This window comes from Eucalyptus grandis, chromosome 8 (assembly GCF_016545825.1).
Source record: "Eucalyptus grandis isolate ANBG69807.140 chromosome 8, ASM1654582v1, whole genome shotgun sequence".
In the NCBI taxonomy this organism is placed as follows: domain Eukaryota; kingdom Viridiplantae; phylum Streptophyta; class Magnoliopsida; order Myrtales; family Myrtaceae; genus Eucalyptus; species Eucalyptus grandis.
This window is the reverse complement of record NC_052619.1, coordinates 18,919,466-18,941,896: the sequence shown is the minus strand read 5'-3', so window position 1 is coordinate 18,941,896 and position 22,431 is coordinate 18,919,466. Positions and strand designations below refer to the sequence as shown.

The window sequence follows — 22,431 nt, the reverse complement described above, 5'->3', positions numbered from 1 at the left end:
TCAGTCCCACTGGATTATCTTCTTCATTGATTGAGAATTATCTTTCGAGTATCTTTCCTTGAAACTCCAATTTCTTTCCATCGGCTGATGGTGTTGGAAAACAGACCCTCAGATCATCCTCCCGTTGCTCACATATTAGACGGAATCCATGCTTCTTTATGCTTCCTTCTGGTGTGCCGAAGCAAACTTGGATATGGCTCCAATTGTTTTGCAGAAGCTTCTCTTCTCCTCTCTTATTGTCGCTTGGGACATATACAAGCCTCACATGATCGGATTCCAATGGAGAAATAAATGTCAAACGGAAATACTCTCTTTTGCCATTAACAAATATTCTGACCTCAAATAGATTTTCGAACATGCGTTTTTTTATTCTGGCCAAGAATAACACAAAGTGCTAATCCTAAGAAGTTGTCACGTAGGTCTGGGGGAACCATAAAAGATATGGAGTCCTCTTTACACTGGAGAATCCATTCAGGCATTTCTTCCATTTACAAGAATCTCAACTACCTGTCGTACATATAGTACACGTATCAAACATTCAAAATCTAAGAGAGGGAGAGAGAGAGAGAGAGAGAGAGAGAGAGAGAGAGAGAGAGAGAGAGAGAGAGAGAGAGAGAGAGAGAGAGAGAGAGAGAGAGAGAGAGAGTGACCTTGAGTGGTGACACATCAGCCACACTGACCCCTTTGCTTTCCTTGCAGCTATAAACAAACAAGTCTTTCCCATAATCATACTTGTTGATGCATGTTGGCAGATGAGTAAACTTATTATTTGAAAGATCTAGGTGCGTCAATGTAGGACAACTTGAAGCATTCTCAAGGAACTCTACTTCTGATAAATTGCAGTCACAAAGGTCTAGCCAACTTAGACTTGGGAATCCCAAATCGCCATCCAGATAAATTGGATTCTCCAAGTTCTTTGGAAACACGGCAAGATTCGAGCAATTGTAAAGATAGAGAGCCTTGAGATTTTTCAACTTATGAATGCTCAATGGAAGCCTTGTGAGGTTTTCGCAATATCCTAAATCTATTGTCTCTACAGAAACAAGATTTTCAATTGATGTAGGGAGTTCTTTAATAGCCATCCATTGTAGATCAAGATGCTGTAAATGTTCCATCTTTTCCGGAATATCAGGGTATTTCTCAAGTTTATGGCAATAAGAGAGATCAAGGTTTTGAAGAGACTTTGTCTTGAGTGTGCTTGGAAAGATCCTAAGATTAGAGCAACTTGATATCGACAAAATTTTTAACTTGTCAAGATATCCGGCAGATTGGTGAACCTCCACCAAGCTTTCACACCTTAAAAGATATAACCTCTCAGATTTGGAGCTGATGAAAGATCAGGAACAATAGCCAAGAACTTGCAATCGCAGAACTCGATGGACTTCAAATTTATAAAATTCTGCAAAAACATACTAGTGCGGTCATTCAGCTCCGCAAATATATTCATAGCTTTAGAAAGTTAAAACTGATCATCACAAGGGCTTACCTGAAAGTTGCTTCCTAATTGTTTGATATGACCATTCTTGACATGGAGTCTCACAAGTTTCTTTTGACCAGGGCTGAATTCTAGATCCGGGTAATTGGCCCATTCAAGCCAGCTAAGCTCATTAGGGAGGCATATTGGACCTCGTGAAAAGATATGCACTTTAGGCATTATAAACATTCTCAACCTTCTCATGTTTGTGAAAGCATTAGGACTAATGGTCATCTCTTTTGGTGTAGGCAAGTCCAATACTATGGCCTTTATCACATTCTTTCTCTGTTAACAACAAAGCAAATTCAATCATCGACAAAATTTCCTATTGAGTTTTACATTTTACTATTTGAATTAGAGTGATGTAAAAACTGAGATTGAATAAAATGGACATAAACGACTTTTACCGTATATTCGCGTAGAATGTCTTGAACCTCTTCAAAAAGCCATAACCTACTACACTTCCTAGGATCATCGGGACATTCATGTTTAACGATATCCTTACCCATCAATTGAACCAAATCATGCATTTGTAAGGTTCCATTCACATTTTTTATCGTGGGACCTCTCGATGAGAATTTCTATTCCTATAATTGGGTCAAAATCACAGTTATCAAGAACTTCCTTGATGTATTCTATTCTCTTCCTCTTAAAGAAACAAGCAATATCGAGGAAAATCTCCCTCTCACTACCCCCCAATCCATCGAAGCTTGTTTTGAGAACTCGATTGATAGTTTGGTCGGGACTTTTTGAGAGTTTATGCAATGTACTATCCCACGCAGATTCCTCCCTTCCATATAAGAATGAGCCCAACACTTCGAGGGCTAATGGAAGGCCGTCAGCATAGCGCAAAGTGCCCTATCAATGAGATCCCTTCTTATTCCAACTTTCCTACTATTTGGAAAGGCATGCTGATGAAAAAGTTCTCGTGCTTTGTCGTATTCTAAAGGTTTAATTTCATACACACAATTCATTCTATGGGAAGTTAGCAAATGTTTATCTCATGATGTCACAATGATTCTACTTCCTTTTCCAAACCAATTGCCTTCTCCAGCTAATGCATTCAGGTTGATTCATCTGGTCAACATCATCAAGAACTAGGAGAATCTTCTTGCAACATAGTCTTTCTCATATCAAACTAATTCCTCCACCAACACTATAGATCATTAAAGATTTATGAACTAGGATCTCATATAGAAGATCCCTTTGTAAAGCAACAAGACCATCACTTCGGTTCGATTTTTCTCTAACTTGCTCCAAAAAACTACAACCCTGAAATTTTCTCTCCATAGCATTATATAAGGCCTTAGCAATTGTTGTCTTCCCTATGCCTCCAGGTCCCCATAGACCTATCATTAGAACACCACCATCAGCCGACTCTTGCTGTATCAACCGTATTAGTTTTTGAACTTGCGAATCTATTTCAACAGGATACTTAGTGACATATAGGGGTCTTCGGTTGAGGTGAACTGATAATTCGTTGACGATGCATTGGATAAGCTCCGCTTCATCTCTGATGAGCACTCAAAAGAAAGAGAAACATCCTTTAGCATTTCAACCTCTAAAAGTCATAAGTGATATTTCATAAGGAGGTTTGCAAATAATAAGATGAAAAGAAATAACACGTGCTTGCGCCAACATTTGCGCAATGAAAATTACAAAGAGCCTGCGCCTAAGGACAATAATGCCTCGAGTGCAATGAACCACACTATTTATCTAAGACGAAATTTCTCATGAATTGGATTCAAAATATTTGCTAGCTTGAAGTTTTGGTTATTCAAGTTTTCCGCGTACCTGTTATTCATATCCCACCCAGACAAGTTACCAGCATCAAAGAGAGTTTTCTTCCATCTCTTCACTTTCTCTGAATCCTTCCCGAACTTTAACTCATGCTTAGCCATATTTCTCCCATAACTCTTTCTCCTCACTTTCACTTCTCTTGGTTCCACTTTGTAAAACACGGGCAACACCTTCAAGCCTTTTTGCTCCTTGCACTCCATGATTTTCACAAGCTCTTCCAAACACCATGGTGAGGAAGCGTGCTCCTCGGAGAAAATGATGATTGCGACGTGTGATTCCTCGATTGCTCTCATGAGTGCCGGTGATATTTCCTTTCCTTTCCTAAGCTCTTCGCTATCCACAAAACTGTGTATTCCATTCCGGTCAAAAGCTATATAGAGATGACTAAGGAAGTTGTTACGAACATCCATGCCTCTGAAATTTAGGAGCACTTCGTGATTCATTTTCGGCTTTGAAGAAGCAGCCATTGAAAGAGCTGATGAATGATGTGCTTTAAGAATATTTGCTATCTGACCGGGGATTCCAAGATCTAGCTCTTATGTGTATTTGTATAGACGTGGAGTATGAGATACGCAATGGAACGAATGACTAGACGAACTAATCACGGTGAGACTGGAGATTCTGCCCGAGTCCCACATCTATTTGTCAGAGTTGCTTTTTGACTTTTGTCTTCTTTGTGAGTAAACCGTGGAAGCCTTTTGTCTTCTTTGTGAGTAAAACCGTGGAAGCTACCACACCATTAGAGCCACCATTAAAAAATGATCCTTCCCCGTTCCTTCCCTCCGAGTAAATATCCCCACACTCCAGTTCTGGGCAATTTCTTGCAATATCATTTCTACTTTTTTTTTGGTCGTTAAAAAAAAAAAAAAAACATGAATGTGCCATACGATTCGGCCTCTCCGGTTGGCCCCTCCCTAAACAAATCACAACTGTCAATCATATCGAACGAGCCATCTCTATCTCCGGGCCCCACTGCATATCCCCATCACTCTGGCCCCCACCATGCGCTTCTCTTGAGTCTCTCCCTCACCGACTTTTCCATTCCGTCCTTCTTTAAAAAAAAATAAAACACAAATTTGAGTATAAATAAAAATAAATTTTATTAACAGATATCCAAAAGACACTGATTAAGAATAATAACATAATAAAAACAAATGCAAATGCATTTTAAAGAATTAAGCAAGAACATATTTCCAATGAGAGCAATTTAATTTAATTTAATTTAATATTTAACATAGACATATTTTTCTATTCTTTTCTTCTTCTCCTTTCGAAGAGTTGAGTCCCATTTTATTTGACAAGTGGAAATGTCAAGTTATTTCCTCAGAGAGCATTGGTTAAGTCAAGTTCATGGCCGGCACTAAAGTTCACTCTTTCTCGCTTTCCATCCCATTAGCGACCCTTCTTTAAGTATTGATGGCTTGAAGTCATTAAGTCTACCATTTAGGTTGCATATGGTAGGACTTTTAAGGAAAGCCTTAGGGAAAATGTAAAGAAATTTAAAATAAATACATTTTTCAGAATGCAAAAGTCCACTATGAAGTACATTTGAGTAAAATTATATTTAGAAAAATTATATTTATAAATGACTTTTGTTATTAATAAAAAAAATAACTGGCCCTTTGTTTACATAAGCGGCCGTTGTTCGAGGTTCCGGACCTCGGGTGGCCCTCGGAAACTAAACTGTTAAACGGGTTGGTCGGGTTGGGTTTAGGTAGAGTCATAAATAGTTTGATCCAAATCGACTTATATAACCCATTTATGACTCATTTATTGTGATGCAAAATTCTTGACTATACCCACCCCAACCCATTACCAACCTATACCTAACTTGTTTAACTAAATCCAAGAAATCTTATTTCTTATTTTTTTTAAATAGTATTGCTAAAACACTTTCATGTAATACAAATCTAGTGGACAATTTTTATAATCTTTTAAAAGAATAAGCCTCCATTTGTTTCTTGGAAGAAGTTTTTTTTAAGGAAAATTACAAAATTTTTGGTTTTTGCCTAAAACCTGAAAATGAATTAGAAAATATTTTCTGTCATTTAGTATGAAAAAATGATTAAATTTTCCTTCGTGCACTCATTTTAATTTTTTTAAAATATCAAATTTATAATTATTTACTATTGGATGCCACAAACGAGGGCCATTTTGTGCATAGAAATGAATCTAACTTAGGAGTTTGTTATCGACAGAGAATGATACATTGAAAAATATTGAGTTTTCCCTTTTTTTATTATGCCAGTTGGAAAAAGAGTAAAGTTTTTCAATGTAGAGGACAGATCGACTATATAAACCAAAATTGAGTTTATGTAAAGCTTAGATATGAATGGTCGATCGAGAAAAAAAAAACATGTATTGCCAAACAATTCTGGCCTCTTCGGTCGGCCCCTCCCTAAACAAATCACCACCGTCGATCCTATCCAACGAGCCATCTCTCTGTGAGCCCCACTGCACGTCCCCATCACTCTGGCCCCCGCCATTCGCTTCTCTTGAATCTGTCGCTCCCCATCGTTTTTTCCATTCCGTCCTTTTTCTTTAAAAAAAAAAAAAAAACACATATAAATGCATTTTAAAGAATTAAAGAAGAAAAAATTTCCAATGAGAGCAATTTAATTTAATTTAATATCTAATCATAGACATTTTTTTCTTTTCTTCTTCTCCTTTTGAAGAGTCAAGTCCCATTTCATTTGGCAAGTGAAAATGTCAAGTAATTTCCTCAAAGAACATTGGTTAAGTTCATACTAGGATTGTGTTTAAATTATTCATTGGCCAATGCTAAAGTTCACATTCTTTCTCACTTCCCATCCCATTAGTGACCCTTTGTTTAAGTCTAAATGGCCCGAAGTCGTTAAGCCTACCATATAGGCTACATTTGGTAGGACTTTCGAGGAAAGCCTTAGGGAAAATGTAAATGACTTTAAATTAAAGGCGTTTTCCAAAATACAATTTATGTTTGTTAAATCATAACCTAAAATTTTATTGTAAAGTACCTTTAAATAAAATAGTATTTGGGAAAATTATTTTTACAAAACACTTTTGTTATTAAACAAAGAAAAAGCTAGCCCTTCGTCGACACAGGCGACCGTTGTCTAAGGTTGCAAGACCTCAAGTGGCCCCTGGAGACCAACAAGGGGCCGCACGACCACCCCCCAATGATGGTACTTGGGTCACCACGACCACACTGGCCCCTCTTTAGCCTATCATAGGTCCCTCATAGCCACGCACAACCACACTGGCCGATCTCAATAGAGAAGAAGATGAAAAGTCATAAATGAGGGCAAAACCGAAAAACCAAAATGTTAATGAAGATAATTTGGGGAAATTTTTTACTAACCCTAGCCTTCTTGCATGCCAAGAGTGTCTTGGGTTTTCAGCCTTCTCAAGGTTAGCAAAGGCTGACTTTTGCTGAATGAGATTTCTAAAACACTTCCAAAACATCTATAATTTGGCCAGCCCAAATTCCCTTGGGAGGGTCTTTCCCAAACACAGCCATAATATTACGACATACAGTTGTAATTAAAGTACAATATTGTTATGATACAGTGGTAAAATTGATTTATGGTATTAAGAGTTATAAGTGATATAAAACGGTCGTTGAAGGAGTGGAGATTGGGTATGGTTTAGACATTCCCGTATGATAGCGAGGTTGGACAATTCTACTGGATTTGTACTGCAGCTTTTTGTTTTGAGGTGTTCTACTTTGACCCATTTGTTCAGCGCACTTCTTTATTCCGTATACATCTAATTAGTCCACTAGATGATTAACAAGATATTGTTTTACCGTTTTTCTAGCTTAAAGAATGTTTTACCCCTCAATCTTGGTCAGGAGAGAGAAAGCCATCGTTAGTGATGGCTAGGAAGCTTCATGAAGGAGGCTGAGGGTTGATGGACAGCGGCAAAGCTTCGTCGAAGGTTGCATGATTCTCATAAGCTTTGCGAGGGTTGCATGATTCTCAGAAGCTTTGCGAGGGTTGCGTGATGCCAGATTTAGCTTGTCGAGGGTTGAGCATTGCGTTGCCTAGTCGTGGGGCTCCGACATTCCGCCACTTGAGGTCATGGGACACTGGCATTTAATGTCGTGTAGTCTAGGGTCAAGCGACACTGGTGTTGTGTCTCCAAGGTTTGGTTGACCTCAGCGGCATATTGCCTAGGGTCGCACAAGGTCGGCACTGGTCCTACTATTGTGCCACTTGCTTGTGCTTTCATATGTACCTGCAAGTTCCTTCATTCTCTGTTTTTTTTTTTTTTCTCATTCTAAAAATTGCTTTGAAATACTTATTTTAGAAGGCGTTTGACAAATACCGTTTGCTTTTCATGAATATCCTTGAAGTCAATCTCCTTTGCTAAAATGCAACCTTTCTCATCAGAGCTCTCCCTTTATACCAATCCAATGCAAGCTGCTCAGTAACAATAGGGGAATCAACTAAATTTCCCTATATAGACCTCTTGATCTTTGAGACAATTTGAACAACACTTTCCTAAAGATATAGACTATACTAGATTTAGCAAAACTCACTATCTCAGAATTTCGAATTATGAAGTATCGGCATTATTAATTGGATTAAGAGCAACTTGGAAGAGCAACTTGGAAGACCATGGCCATTTTAACAAGCATCCTCTCATTTTTTGGGTTAATGCACTTTGCATCACAAATCAAAAAGAAACGGAGGCAAACAAAATTTTAAAAAATGTTCCTCAATCATGTCAGTAGAATGGTGTGAAAACTCTGTTTTATAATGATCCTGAATTCTAATTGAAGGAGCAGACACTTGCAAATCTCTTGCGGAGGCCCAGAAAAGGGAAAGGCAAAGACATTGGAACCCATTGTCTCACCGTAGTTAAGATCGCCTCATCTTCTTTGTTAAAGGTGATGAGCTTTCCTCCACATCTGTTTGAATAGGAGTATTTCTTCCTCAGTGTCTATTGAATTGTCTTCTTCTGAGTCTTCCCCAAAAAACTTCACTTCGTTTCTATCAGCCGATGGTGCTGGGAACACCACCCTCAGATCATCCTCCTTTTGCTCGCACATTAAACGGACACCACACTTCTTTATGCTTCCTTTTTCTGCTCCAAAGCAAAGTTGGAAATGGTTCCAATCATTTTGCAGATGGTTCTTTATTACAGACAGAAAACCGTGTGAATAGCAAAGCCACACATGGTCAGATTCCATTAAATAAATTTTTTTACTGTGGATCTTCAACTTTCGGCCATTAACAAGTATGTTGACATCACATGAAACGTCAACCACTTTTCCTTCCTCCGGGCTAAGAACAACACAGAGTGCTAATCCTTTGAACTTATCATGCAAGTCCCCTGGAACCATGAAAAATATGGAATCCTCTTCACAGGGGAGAATCCATTTAGGCATCTCTCTTCCCATTATAGTAATGTCGACACTGATCGTCTTTGGCAGTTTCTGTCACACAGATGGTACGCATATCAAGCATTTAAGTTATATATGAGAGAGAGAGAGAGAGAGAGAGAGAGAGAGACTCGAGTAATGACAAATTAGCCACACCATCCATATTGACCCCTTTGCGGAATAATTCACTACATGAAGTCAAGTCAACCGAAAGATAGCGAAAAGGGTAAACCCCCGAACCCCCCGAAAAAGCTTGGCCGCCCAAATCTGGGAGTTTTTGCAAGGATTTACAACAACGTGCTGATAGTGTAAAAACATTTGATGGAAGCTGAGGAATCTCTTGTAGTAGCTTGCATCCCCTAACAACCAATGTGCTCAAATAATAGTACTTGTTGATGCATGTCGGCAAATGAGTAAACTTGTTATATGAAAGGTCTAGGACCTGCAATACGGGAAAACTGGAAGAACTCTCAAGGAACTCTACTTTTGATAGATTGCAGCCCCTAAGTTTTAGGTAGTATAGTCTTCGGAATCCCAGAAGGCCATCAAGATCAATTGAATCCTCCATGTTTTTTGGAAACGTGATTAAATTCGAGCAACCGTCAAGATCCAAATACTTGAGATTTTTCAACTTATAAATGTCCAGTGGAAGCCTCACAAGGTCTTTGCAAAATATTAAGTACATCTTATTCAAAGAGACAAGATTTTGAATTGATGCAGGGAGTTCTTTAATAGCTGTCCTATTTAGATAAACTTCTTCCAGATGTTCCATCTTTCCGTCAATATCTGGGAACTTCTCAAGTTTAGAGCAACCAGAGAGATGAAGGAGTTTAAGAGATTTATTCCTTAGTGTGTTAGGAAAATTACTAACATTAGAGCACGATTCTAGCAACAAAACTTCTAGCTTGACAAGATTTCCAACGGATGGGTGAACCTCCACCAAACTCTCACACCCATTAAGAATCAATTTCTCCATATTTGGAGCCGATGACAGATCAGGAATACTAACCAAGGACTCGCATTTATAGAGATTGATGGACTTCAGCTTTCTAAAATTCTGCAAAAACATACTAGTGCAGTCATTAAGCTCCGCAAATATTTTTTATAGCTATGAAAAAGGAAAAGCTAATCATCGCAAGTGCTTACCTGAAAGTTGCCCATCAATTGTTTGATATGACTTTCCCGAACATCGAGTCTCACAAGTTTATTTGGACCAGAGCCAAATTCTAGATTCGGGGCATTGAACCATTCAAGCCATCTTAGCTCGTTAGGGAGATGTACTTGAGCCTGTGAAGAGATACACCCTCCGTGCAAAATGAGTATTCTCAACCTTTTCATATTTGTGAAAGCATCGGGACTGATGATTATCACTTCTGGTGGGGCCAAGCACAATACCATGGCCTTTACAACATCTGTCCCCTATCCATAACAGAAAAAATTCATTTGTCAGACAAAATTTCCAGTTAAGATTTACACTATACTGTCCAAATTAGAATAATATAAACTGAACTGTAGCAAAACTAACATAAACAACTTTTACCGTATTATGATAAAAAATGTCCTCGACATCTTCCAAAAGCCATAATCTGCTGCGCTTCCCAGGATCATCGCGACATTCTTGTTTAACAATATCCTGACCCATCGACTGAATCAAATCATGCATTTGCAGGTAACCCCACTCATTTTTTATCAAGGACCTCTCGATGAGAATTTCTATTCCTATGGTTGTGTTGAAATCACAGCTATCAAGAACTTCCTTGATGTCTATTATACTTTTCCCCTTAAAGAAACAAGCAATATCAAGGAAAATCTCCCTCTCATTCTCGTCCAATCCATCGAAGCTTATCTTGAGAACTCGATTGATTTTTGATTCAGGAATTTTAGAGAGTTTATGCAATGTACTTTCCCATTCAGGTTCCTTTCTTCCACGTAGGAATGAGCCCAACACTTCCAGGGCTAATGGAAGGCCGCCAGCATAATGCAGTGCTCCATCAATGAGATCCCTCCTTATTTCTACTTTATTGATGTTTGTAAAGGCATGCTGACCAAAAAGGTCTTGTGCTTCATTGTCTTCCAAAGTTTTAACTTCATACACGTAATTTTTGTCATGAGAAGTTAATAGATGTCTATCTCTTGATGCAACAATGATTCTACTCCCTTTGCCAAACCAATCGCATTTTCCAGCCAAGGCATTCAGTTGATCCATATCATCAACATCATCGAGAACTAGGAGAACCTTCTTGCAACATAATCTTTCCTGTATCAAACTAATTCCTCCGTCAACATCGTAGACCGTTAATTCTTTATGACGTAAGATATCAGATAGAAGTCGTTTTTGCAAAGAAACAAGACCACCACTTTGGTTCGATTTTTCTCTAACTTGCGCCAAAAAACTAGAACCCCGAAATTGCGTCTGAATAGCATTATATAGGGCCTTAGCAATTGTCGTCTTCCCTATGCCGCCAGGTCCCCATAGACCTATCATCAAAACATCACTACCAGCTGACTCTGATAAACTTATCAGTTTTTGAACTTGGGATTCTAGACTGACCGGATGCTTAGCGACAGATAAGGATCTTGGTCTGAGACAAATTGATAATTCCTTGACGATGGATTGTATGAGCTCCGCTTCATCTCTTTCATCTCTGATGAGCACTCAAAAGAAATAGAAACATGTTTTTCCATTTCAAGCCATGGCAGGAATTCAACGTCTAACGTCATAAGGAAAATTTCATAAGAAGATGAACAAATAATAAAATGAAAAGAAATAACACACACCTGCGCCAACGTCTGCGGAAGGAAAATTACAAAGAATCTGCGCCTGAAGACACTAATTACTCGGGTCCTAGGAACCACACTACTCATCTAAGACAGAAATTTCTGCTAGCTTGAAATTTGGTCTTTCAACATTTGTGTCTACCGTGAATTCAAAGAACTCGATCGTTTCGGCAATTCGAAGCTATACATACGATTTGATATCTAACAAACAATCACGAGCTAACAATCAAAAATCACTGCATCACATTTGTGCGTACCTGTCATTGAAATGCCACCCAGACAAATTACCAGCATCAAGGAGAGCCCTCTTCCATCTCTTCACTTTCTCCGAATCCTTCCCGAAGTTGGACTCATGGTTATCCATAGCTCTCTTATAACTCTCTCTGTCCCCTCTCACTTCTCTCGGTTCCACTTTGAAAAACACTGGGAACACCATCAGGTCGTTTTGCTCCTTGCACTCCATGATTTTCAAGAGCTCTTCCAAACACCACGGCGAGGAGGCGTAGTTCTCAGAGAAGACAATGATGGCGATGCGCGATTCCTCGATCGCCCTCACGAGCGTCGGCGATATTTCCTCTCCTTTCCTAAGCTCTTCGCTATCCACAAAAGTGTATATTCCTCTCTGATCCAGAGCGGCGTAGAGATGACTGAGGAAGCCGTGGCGGACATCTGTTCCTCTGAAACTGAGGAACACATGGTAATAATTCCTTTTCATATTCGAAGAAGCAGCCATTAGAATAGCTGATGGTATACCGTATATGTGCTTCTCTAGAATGCCAAGCTTCGAAACAGAGAGAGAGAGAGAGAGAGAGAGAGAGAGTCTTGCTAAGAAAATCAAGGGCTGAAGGCTGAAGCAAAGTGGGCTTTACTCTTGGAGATGCTGGGCGGCCTCTGATCGGGGGTTGCCCTTCCCCGATCGGCAGTGAAGTCGACGATCTCTTCCCTATGCCCTGGCTCTAGCTTTCGCTCGCTTCAAAGAAACAAGTGCTCTCAGGGCCATTTGGTTGGTGAAAACGTTTTCAGCTTTCGATTTCAGATAAATATGCTGCTGGACGAGGAAGGAACACGCGGCGGTGAGGGTGTAGAGGCCGAGATCGACGTCGGGATCACCGGAAAACCATAGACGTGCAAAAATAAACGAAGCTGACCCGTAACGACGATGGATCGCCCGGCCCTGACGGTGTCGAGGGCGAGAAGATAGAGAGATCTAGGATTGTAGCTGCCAGGCGGTTCTGCGTTGACTATCGTTTTGAAGGAGTATGAAGGAGGAGGAAGAAGAAAGTAAAAAGAGAGAGAAAGCCAGGGAAGCAGAAAGAAGAACTCAGAAACAAAAGCTGGATCGATGAAGAATCGGCCAAGGACTCAGAGACAGAGACTGCCGCTGGGGTCTGTAAATCTGGCCACGAGATCTCGGGTGCGGCCCACGCGATCACCCGTGCGGATGGTGTCTCTTGGTCCACTTTTGAGGCATCAGTGTAATCGCAAGCGACCTAAGTCTAGTCATCGCGATAGGGAGAAAAAATATTCAACGGTTTGCAAGCGCCACGTCAACGTCTCATATGGCGGTCACTTATTTATTAATATCCAGTTAGATCTTGACGTATGGATATTGACATTGAAATTAAAAAAAAAATTAATCTTTTTCTCTTTTACGCCCCCTGCTTCAACCTATGCTCTGCCTGGGCTTGGTTTCTCCACTGCCCAAGCCGCCATCGCGGCCGGCAGTCTGGTTGGCATGTGAATAAAAAATAAAAAAAATAAAAAAAATTGTCCACACGTCAATATTGGCACCTAAGTTTTAGTTGACAAATCAAGCATAGACTTTTGTAAAATATATTAAAATGAATTTTAAAAAAAAAAAGATAAAATGATAAATAGGGCTCCAATGTGGTCCCCCTCCTCTTTCCTTTCCCCTTCCCCTGTCAGAAGATATTAACAAGACGTGCGCTCATAGAGGGGAAGTACTTGCATCCACGATAGCAATTTCCATGAAGCAAAATATCGATAGATTTTATTGATATAATATGTGAACAAAAAGATCATAAGTTACGAATGCATATATCTTGTATCCATGCACCCAATGTATTTCACGATAGACAAATGTTATGGAAGGAGCTAGAAGGTATTAAACATCCGAACCATCTACCGTGGATTTATGTAGGGGATTTTAATGAAATACTCTATCCTTAGGAGAAGATGAGGAGGAGGATGGCTAAAAATTATTGACTAGTAGCATTTAGAAACTTCCTAAACAATTGTGATATTATAGAAGTGGAAAGCAAGCGATGTGCTTTTACTTGGGATAATAATAAAGAAGGGGAGGAATTTGTCAAAAAGAAACTAGATAGACTCTTGTAACACTATCTACAAGTGTATTACAAAGGTGCTAGCTAATCGGGTGGCCCTAGCTTTGAAGAACATGATAGGCCATTTTCAAACTGCTTTTATAAAAGGTAGACGAATTAGGGACAATATATTACTGGCCCAGGAGCTATTCTCTAGCTTTCACCTTCAGCCTTATCTACCTAAATGTGCGATAAAGGTGGACTTCAGGAAAGCATATGATACGGTGGATTGGAGCTTCCTTGAGAATGTCATGCTGGCCTTTGGCTTTCCTCACTCTGTCACTAGCCTAATTATGACGTGTGTTCGCACTCCGAAATTCTCAATTGCCTTGAATGGAGAGCTCCACGGGTTTTTTGCGAGCGGTCGAGGTCTTCGCCAAGGGGATCCCATCTCTCCTTACCTTTTCACTATGGTCATGGAAGTGCTCTCAGGGATCATTCTTAAGCAATCCTCGAGGCCTAATTTCAAATTCTTTTGGAGGTGCAAGGCAGTGGGTCTTTCACATCTCTTCTTTGCAGATGATGTCTTCCTTTTTTGTGAGGCGCACCTTCCTTCGGTAACTCTCCTTAAGGAAGCTCTAAACATATTTTCCTCCTGGAGTGGCCTTCGTCCTAACTCATGCAAGAGTGAAATCTTCTTGGCGGGTGGCAATCCTTCCCTAAGGAATAATATTCTATTGGAGTTGGGCTTTCGAGAAGGAAGCCTGCCAGTTCGGTACTTGGGGGTTCCCATTATCACTTCGAGAATCAATAAAGCAGACCGTTGTACCCTGGTCAATCGCATCACTGCAAGGGTTCAGTCTTGGACTCACCGTTTCCTCTCTATTGCTGGTCGGCTTCAGCTTATCGGCCGTCGATTCTTCATGCTATACAAGCCTCTTGGGCTAGTGTCTTTGTCTTACCTTCAGCTGTGATAGAACAGATAGAGAAAATATTTAGACAATTCCTATGGAAAGGTCCGGACCTAGGCAGGGGTGGTACGAAGGTAGCCTGGGATGACGTTTGCCTTCCAAAGGATGAAGGAGGGCTAGGTGTTAGGAGGCTCCAAGATTGCAATAAAGCCTCCATGCTAAAGCATATTTGGATCTTGTTCTCCGACAAGGAAGCGCTTTGGTGTAGATGGGTCCATTCCACGTTCTTAAAAAACAAGAATTTTTGGGTTGCTAGGAAGCCAACTTCGGCTCCCGGGCTGGAAGAGCTTGTTGACCCTAAGAAGGAATTTCAGGATGGCCTTCGTCTGGAAAATTGGCGATGGCCAAACAACCTCTCTGTTGTTTGACAACTGGCATCCTAGAGGGCCCTTGAACCTGTTCTTTTCAAACTCTCTTATCTATAGTTCAGGGCTCTCTAGACAAGCTTGTGTTGCTGACCTCTTCTCAGATGCTGGCCAAGCTCTTAGATTGGTGCTTCAATCGTGGGGGCAACCTCTTCCGACCCTGACGAATGACCCGGATCGTTGCTGTTGGCGAGGAAGCTCTTCGGGCCAATTCACTATGGCATTGGCGTGGAACTTCATCAGGAAGAAGAGGACGCGGGTCCACTGGTACTCCTTTGTATGGGACAACGCCATAGTGCCTCGATATCAACTTAATCTTTGGCTCATGGCCGGACGTAGGCTTCCAACCCAGACCTCCTTTTGGCCTATGGTATTATTGGAAATGCTACCTGTGCATTTTGCAAGAATGTGCCTGACTCTCTTGACCACTTGTTTTTTGACTGCTGTGTCACGGCTAGCGTTGCCTTCTTTTGGGCGTCCAGATGCAATTTACCACCGGCGCAACGAGGTTGGGGGAGAATTTCAGGTGGGCAACTACCTATTTGATGGGGAAAGATTTCTATAAGTGCATAGCCCGTTTTTCATTTGGCGCGTTGTGTCATATCATTTGGAAAAATAGGAATGCCATCATCTTTAGAGACCAGCCTCTCTCTATTCCGGCCATTAAAAACCACATCTTTAAAGTGTCTTCGCGACAAGGCTATCACCTTCGGAACGTCGAAGACAATTTCAGAAACGTAAGGCTGCGAGAGAAGTTGGAGTCTAGACCCGATTATTTTCAATGGGGACCCTTAGGTCCTAGATCAGACGATGGCCTCCTCTTTGTTTTTTGCCTCTGCTTGATAGCTGGTCGAGCTAGCCGTGCTTAGTTTGGCCTTGTTGTTGTTGTTGTTGTGCCGCCTCTGCGGCTTTTGCATCTCGTCACCCTTCCACTTCTTTTGGTACTTCATTTGGAGTGCAAGTTACTGGTGACGAGATCTTTTGTACATTTGGCTTTTCTTAATATATATCTTACCTTTACCAAAAAAAAAAAAGTCTTTGCTTTATTTGCAGTTGGTCAGACCATAGTCCTATCTTGCTTAGATTATTCCCACAACCAGTAGAAAAAGCAAAAGAATTTAGATTTGAAACATAGTGCTTGGAGGACGAGGAGTATGGAAATATTGTCAATGGGGTTTGGTTATCTCCCAAGCGAGAAGGAGCTGATTTAATAACTAAATTGTGAAAAAGCAACCTAAACCCTTGCATCTTGGAGTAGGAAAAAATTCTCAAAGCGCTCATATGAGAATTGAGACACTAAAGCAGGAAATCAAAAATATAACAAACAGCCCAGATATTTCCCAAAGTAAAGAAAAGATATCGAAATTGAAAAAATGAAATTGGCTCACTGTGGAAAAGCGAAGAAATTTTTTTGGGGCATGCATTCTAGAATTAGCTGGTTGAAATGGGGGATAAAAAACTCCAAAATTTTTCATGCAACAACTATTCAAGGAGGTAGGAAGATAGAATCTCTATACTGCTAATACTGATGGGGAGTGGACACATGAACCTAATGCTCCAAAGCAAATGATGGTGGAATACTTTAAGAGTTTATATATGTCGTCAAGACAAAGGAATTTCCAACCAATTATTGAACATATTCCAACTTTAGTTTTGGAAGATATGGATTGAAGGTTGATAGCTGAGGTCACCATACTAGAAATTTCAAAAACTGTACGCTAGTTACGAGCTCTCAAAGCCCCCAATCCCGATGGTTTAAGTGGACATTTTTTCAAACATCACTAGGAGGACATTCAACATGATGTTTTTCAAGAAGTAACTTGGTTTTAGAACACTGGATGCTTAAATGCTAAAGCAGATAAAACCTAAATTATACTTTATTCCCAAAATGCCCTACTTAGAAAAGCTGAAATAGTTTCGTCCCATTAGTCTGTGTAATTTTGTCTACAAAATTATATCTAAAGTTATGACCAATAGATTAAAATCATACCACCGCCTTGGTGGCCGCGATGGTTTGGGCTCTCTCCCCCTCACGAAGGGGAGGAGTTCGAATCCCCTCACGGTCGCTTGGGGTCTTAAGTGGAACGTCAAGGGTGGTGGGTCCTCCTACTTACGTGTCCCCCCAGGTTTACTCGCCGTCTGCCGACTGTACGAGGTTCTTGGGTCACCAAAAAAACTAAAGTTAAAAAAAAGATTAAAATCATTAGTTTTGGATATTATCTGCATAGAACAAAATGCTTTTGTCGGTAGCCATCAAATTCAAGACAATATACTTTGTTCAGGAGATGTTGCCCTCTAAGAGTGCATGTAAGCAATAAGAAGTTGCCAACTATGCTGAAACTTGATATGCAATAGGCGAATAATAGAATAGATGATACCTTTTAGAAGCACTTCGAGGGAACTATTTGACAGACTATGAAAATTATTGTTATTCATTTAAATTCACAATTAACGGAAGATAGATTAGTCTAGACAAACAATAAATATGGGACATGCTCTATTAAGAGTGGGACAACAGAGTATTTACTATGACCGTCAAATAGCTTGATTCTTAGAGGATTACATACTAAAAAGTAAATATATTGCAAATATAAAAAATGAAAATATATGCAATTTCTTTCGCGTTAGTCTTTTTCCCTTGTTTCTTCGAATTTTTTGACCCCTTGATGATATTTATGGAATGATAAATATTGTCAAGAAGTCATTGTCTAGAAAAAGGCCTTGGTCCAAACCTGACGTGACTAAGAATGCTTTGAGTCATCAACGTGGTTGTCACTGGCGTCAGATTCGAAATCAAGATTAATCTACTTTTGACATTTTTCTATGAGAAGTAGATAGAGATAGATTAATTGATGGGATTTTTTTGGCCAAGTTATTTCCTAGCAATCAATTTCAGATGGGTCTTCCAGTTGTGACTGGGTGTCATTTTCTTCATATGGTTCCTAAGATGAAGTTCATTATTGCTTGGAGACTGTTATGGAAAAAGAAATTATCTGATTTTTTTATTTTTCTTTCCCTTCCCTATGCCGTTGTTCATCCAAAATCTGAACTTGACGGTTGTCGATTTGCCGAGGGATCTCCTAACATGGGTTCCACTTGAAAACCATCGCATTATAATTTAAGAGCGAACTAATTTTTTATAAAGCGAAAATAAAATCCCTTGACTTTTTTTTTTTTTAAATGAAGAGTTTATTACAATTAACATAAAAAAAAAATTGTGTTTAAAAGTGTAGAAGTGCCCTAAAGATACTAGTTAAGACTACTAATATGAACGAACGCTTTGTCAAAGCATTTTACATGATCGGGATGCGTTAAAATTTACTTCGGGCTTAGCTGACACCAAATTCTGCATTCGAGAATTTACCAAATACTCAAATAGAGTTACTTTTAGCTTTTTTTAAAGTAAAATCATGTGAATTAACCGCACTGATCAACTACAATAGCACATGATTTATTTCTTTGGCCAGTTTAGAACTTAGAAATCATCATCATCATCATCATCATCATCATCATCATGATGCTGGGAACAAAAAAAAATTAAAAAAGTAGGGAAGAAAATTTTCATGAAATGTAAAGCAAATCCAAACCATATTTTCATTCATGTTCCAATTAAGCTAGCAAGAGAAACGGCCCATCGTTTCAGTCTTAAGAGGCCCATTTTGACCTGAGCTTGTTTCAAATCGGATCGCCCTAGGATTTTTCTCGTGAATTTGCCCAACATTGCTTCGCGCTTTGTTGGTTTTCGTGTGGCAATTTTGTAGTCATCCTTTTGGATTTTGTTCTCAAACGTTGTTAACTCAATATAAATCACAACAATAAGGAAGGCTGGTAAAATGGAATGATCCAACATATAAATAGAAATCGGTACATTGCTTAAGGTTTTATTAATCATTTTCTATCAATGGTGTTGCTCTTGCTCTCATTGCATAAGATGTGAATTAAACTATATATTTTTGAATGAAAAAATAGTATATACTTGTCGTGACCTAACTCATTGTTAGGTTTAGGAATATTATCAACTTAAGGCCGATGACCATTCCTTGACTCTAGCTCTCTCAAATTCATATCATGCGTGACTTTAATTTCAATCAATTTAGCCTATGTAAATTTTAACAAAAAAGTGGCCACTAGCTTTTTTGGGGGCAGATAGAAATCAGTAAGATACAGGAGAATTTCTTATTATTTATACAATCAAAGATTATAGACTCATGGATTTAATTACGTTAGCCCTAAGACTAACGCCCTTTCAGTACCTAACTTGGTTATGTTAACTAATGCCATAACAACCTATTGAAAAAATTTAAGTTTTGTCCTGAAAATTCTAAAACAAAAGAAATAACATCCAATATATTAAAAAGTACAACCGAGTATAATAAAAAGAAAAGATAAAAACTTCCTAATATTGTTCCTTAAAAAAAAAAAATCCAAACCACTAAAGAACCCAATTGTAAAACTCTAAAGACTTGTCCAAATATGGGTTTCAATTTCTAAGGGCTTCTATTTTCTTTGAATTTTTTTATAATTTTCTATTTTTTAATATGTTCTGAGTTTTCTAAATTTTTTAATGAATTTCTGAATTTTCTAAATTTTTATGAATTTTCTCATTTTTCAAAATTTTAAATGTTTTTATTGATTTTTTTAAATATTTTTCGGATTTTTAAAATCTTTAATGATTATCTAAAAATCCTGATATTTTTATTGATTTTCGTATTTTCTAAATTTTTATTATTTCCTAAGTTTTTTTATCATTTTCTGAATTTTTATAATTTTTTTCGAATTTTTATAATTTTTTAATGACTTTTTGGATTTTTAAATTTTTTATAATTATTATTAATAATATATTCGGGGAATGGGTTCGGACTGTTTACCCGATCCGACCCATTGACCCGACCCTTATACCCGTATCCGACCCGCTTCGGATTAAAACTGGATTTAAATTTTTTTTTTTTAAATTATTTTTGTCTTTTTGTCTTTTTCTGCCTGCACTTCCCCTTCTTCCTCCAGACATCCTTTACCCGAACGCCATTTTCAACCCGCAACCCCATCTTTCGCGCCATTTTTTTTTTTCTTTTAACGAAACAAATACCATCGTTGACGAGTTTATCACCAGAACTTAGATTACCGCCGATCTATCTACAACCGCCGATCATTTATTCCGACCGACGTTGACCACCTCTGGCCGCCCGCTCCATCTATCACAAAACTTAACAAAAACCATCCTACCTAATCCACACTTTTCACCGCAGCATCCCAACAAATTAACAAGCAAAAATACATTAGAATGAAGTGAGATGGGCTAACTAGTATGTCCCGGAAACGCTGACTTCGCTGGTGCAAGGGGATACTCTGACGAAAAGCTTTGCGGCCTTGGAGATACGCATGTACGTTGGACTCAAGCAAAGATAGCACATAGAAACACAGAGAAAATTCCATCATTAGATATGATTCAACAAAAAACACAGCAAGTACGAATCGATCTTGAATTTAGACGGGACTTGACATTCGGCCTCTTTTAGGCATTTTTTCAAACATGTAATACGCAGATTTTTCAATGGTTTTCTGTCTTAATTTTAACTAGATCCTGAGCCTCACACGTTACGAACAGACTTAAAACACCATGGTTATCAACAAAGAAACTTCGTTTTATCATGATCTCTTCAAGAAAATCGATCGAACCGAGCATGTCTTTCTCGGCCAAAACAGAGACGAAGTAGAGCGTTTGGACCGAGACTGTACCTGGTTTGTTTGGCGAGTCGAGGTCTCGATTGACGACGATGAAGGGCGTCTGGTTAGAGCTTTTCCCCCGCTCGCGGAATAAATCTCAGTACTCGTCTGACCTTCGACACCGACCCTGTGAAGAACAACTCGCGGATTGGCCGTTAACCGGAGCTCTGAAAACCGTCGGCGAACTCCGGCGATGCGGTTTTCTGCTACTCCGAAACGGGATGCACTCTCCCTTTCTCTCCCATTCGAGCTAGCTCCCCTGCTCACCTATATGGTCGAGCACGCACTCTCCATGTCGTCGAGCGTCCTCCTCCCCTCTCTCTCTCCGAGAAGGAATCTTTTATGTTATTTTCCCTCTCTCGCTGTTCTCTCACGGACCGACTCACGGACGCCTCTCTTGCTCGGTCACTGCTCGCGTCTTCGTCGCTCACGGACGGGGAGCAGGCAAAAGAGAAGGAGCCTGGGATATGGGCTGGGCCTTCTTGTTTTAAGTTCAGATGGGCTATTGAGGACAACATAAGGAACAAAAGAAATGGGCTCAAAGGGAACTAAAAGATGGGCTGAGGGGATTAGATTTTGGGCGGAACTAATTCTAATTATTATTATTTGCACTTTTATGTTTTTGCCCAAAATGGACACTTGAACAATGGACAAAATTCAGATGTCAACAATACTCTTTATGGGGTGACATCCAAAAGAGGGTCACTAGCGTTGGTAGTTCTTTCCTGTCCTTTGTGGAGTATAAATTTATTTGCACATGAGAGAGAGAGAGAAGGAGCGAAGCAGTAGAGGTGAGCAGCGGTCTAGGGTCGACCCTGGACCGACCCTGGATCGGCCCAACCCTGTCAGTCCTGGTCCGGTTCCCAAGGGGATTGGGTCGGTCTTTGGTCCTGAAATTCCAGGACCAACACTGTGCGAGTTAGTCTCCGGTCCTAAGAGTTTTTTGTCGGTCCAACCCTGGACCTACCCTATATATTATATTATATTATTTATAATTCTTTTATATATTCAAACCTAAGTAAAATGTCTGTTATATTATATTATTTATAATTCTTTTATATATTCGAACCTAAGTAAAATGATGTTGAAGATGTTGACTCCTCAGGCTCACAGTCACAAACAGACGGCATCCAATTCCAAAAGGCGTGAAGTTTACGCCGTAAAGGTCTTCACAACGTCCTCTATAGTCCAGAGTATGTTCTTCAATCTTCATTGTGAGGACCAAGGAGTCCTCACAGTCACGAACTCGCGACATCCAAAATGGCGCGAAGTTTACGCTGTAAATCTCCTCACGGCTTCCTTCCCCAAAGGACATTCTCTTCCATACTATCTTCCTTGTTCTTCAATTTGCCAAAATCAACAGTAGCAATATCCCGCTCGCCTCTGGTTGCCCACGCTGCTCACCTCTGATCGTGCGTGCCACTCGCATCGCTTGCCGCTCACCACTTGCCCTTTGCTGTCGTTGCTGGCCTCGCTCAACGCTCGCCACTCACCACTCACTGCTAGCCTCGCTCAATGCTCAATGCTTGCTGCTGGCCTTGCTCAACGCTTGTTGCCCGCCAATTGACGCTCGCCCCACTCAACGCTCGACACTTGCCACTCGCCACTCATGCCGGTCACCTCACTTAATGTCAAGTAAATCAGAAGGAAAAAAAAAAAGAAAAAA

The 22,431-nt window shown here is 39.7% G+C and overlaps 2 protein-coding genes across 4 annotated transcripts in view; both read right to left on the bottom strand.

Moving 5' to 3' along the window:
* Positions 1-471: 471 nt before the first annotated feature.
* LOC104430993 (disease resistance protein RPV1-like) lies at positions 472-3,684 on the bottom strand. The gene is made up of 6 exons (XM_039299700.1): positions 3,269-3,684; positions 2,726-2,987; positions 1,487-1,759; positions 1,312-1,399; positions 651-829; positions 472-507 (listed from the first exon to the last, which is right to left on the bottom strand). Exons 1-6 carry the CDS (start codon positions 3,682-3,684, stop codon positions 472-474), a joined length of 1,254 nt encoding a protein of 417 aa, XP_039155634.1.
* Positions 3,685-7,883: 4,199 nt separating this feature from the next.
* LOC104445161 (disease resistance protein RPV1) overlaps positions 7,884-22,431 on the bottom strand; it is a 60,104-nt gene continuing 45,556 nt past the window's right edge. The window contains exons 1-5 of one of the 3 annotated variants that reach the window (XM_039299360.1): positions 11,421-11,630; positions 10,183-11,287; positions 9,789-10,061; positions 8,775-9,699; positions 7,885-8,698 (exon numbers count right to left, since the gene is read on the bottom strand). In XM_039299360.1, coding sequence (XP_039155294.1) covers positions 8,142-8,698; positions 8,775-9,699; positions 9,789-10,061; positions 10,183-11,127 — 2,700 coding nt within the window. In that variant the 5' untranslated portion in view covers positions 11,128-11,287; positions 11,421-11,630 and the 3' untranslated portion in view covers positions 7,885-8,141. Of the gene's footprint in view, positions 8,699-8,774; positions 9,700-9,788; positions 10,062-10,182; positions 11,288-11,420; positions 11,631-11,677; positions 12,793-22,431 lie in introns of those variants that run through there. The other 2 variants (XM_039299358.1, XM_039299359.1) reach the window with 2 other exon arrangements.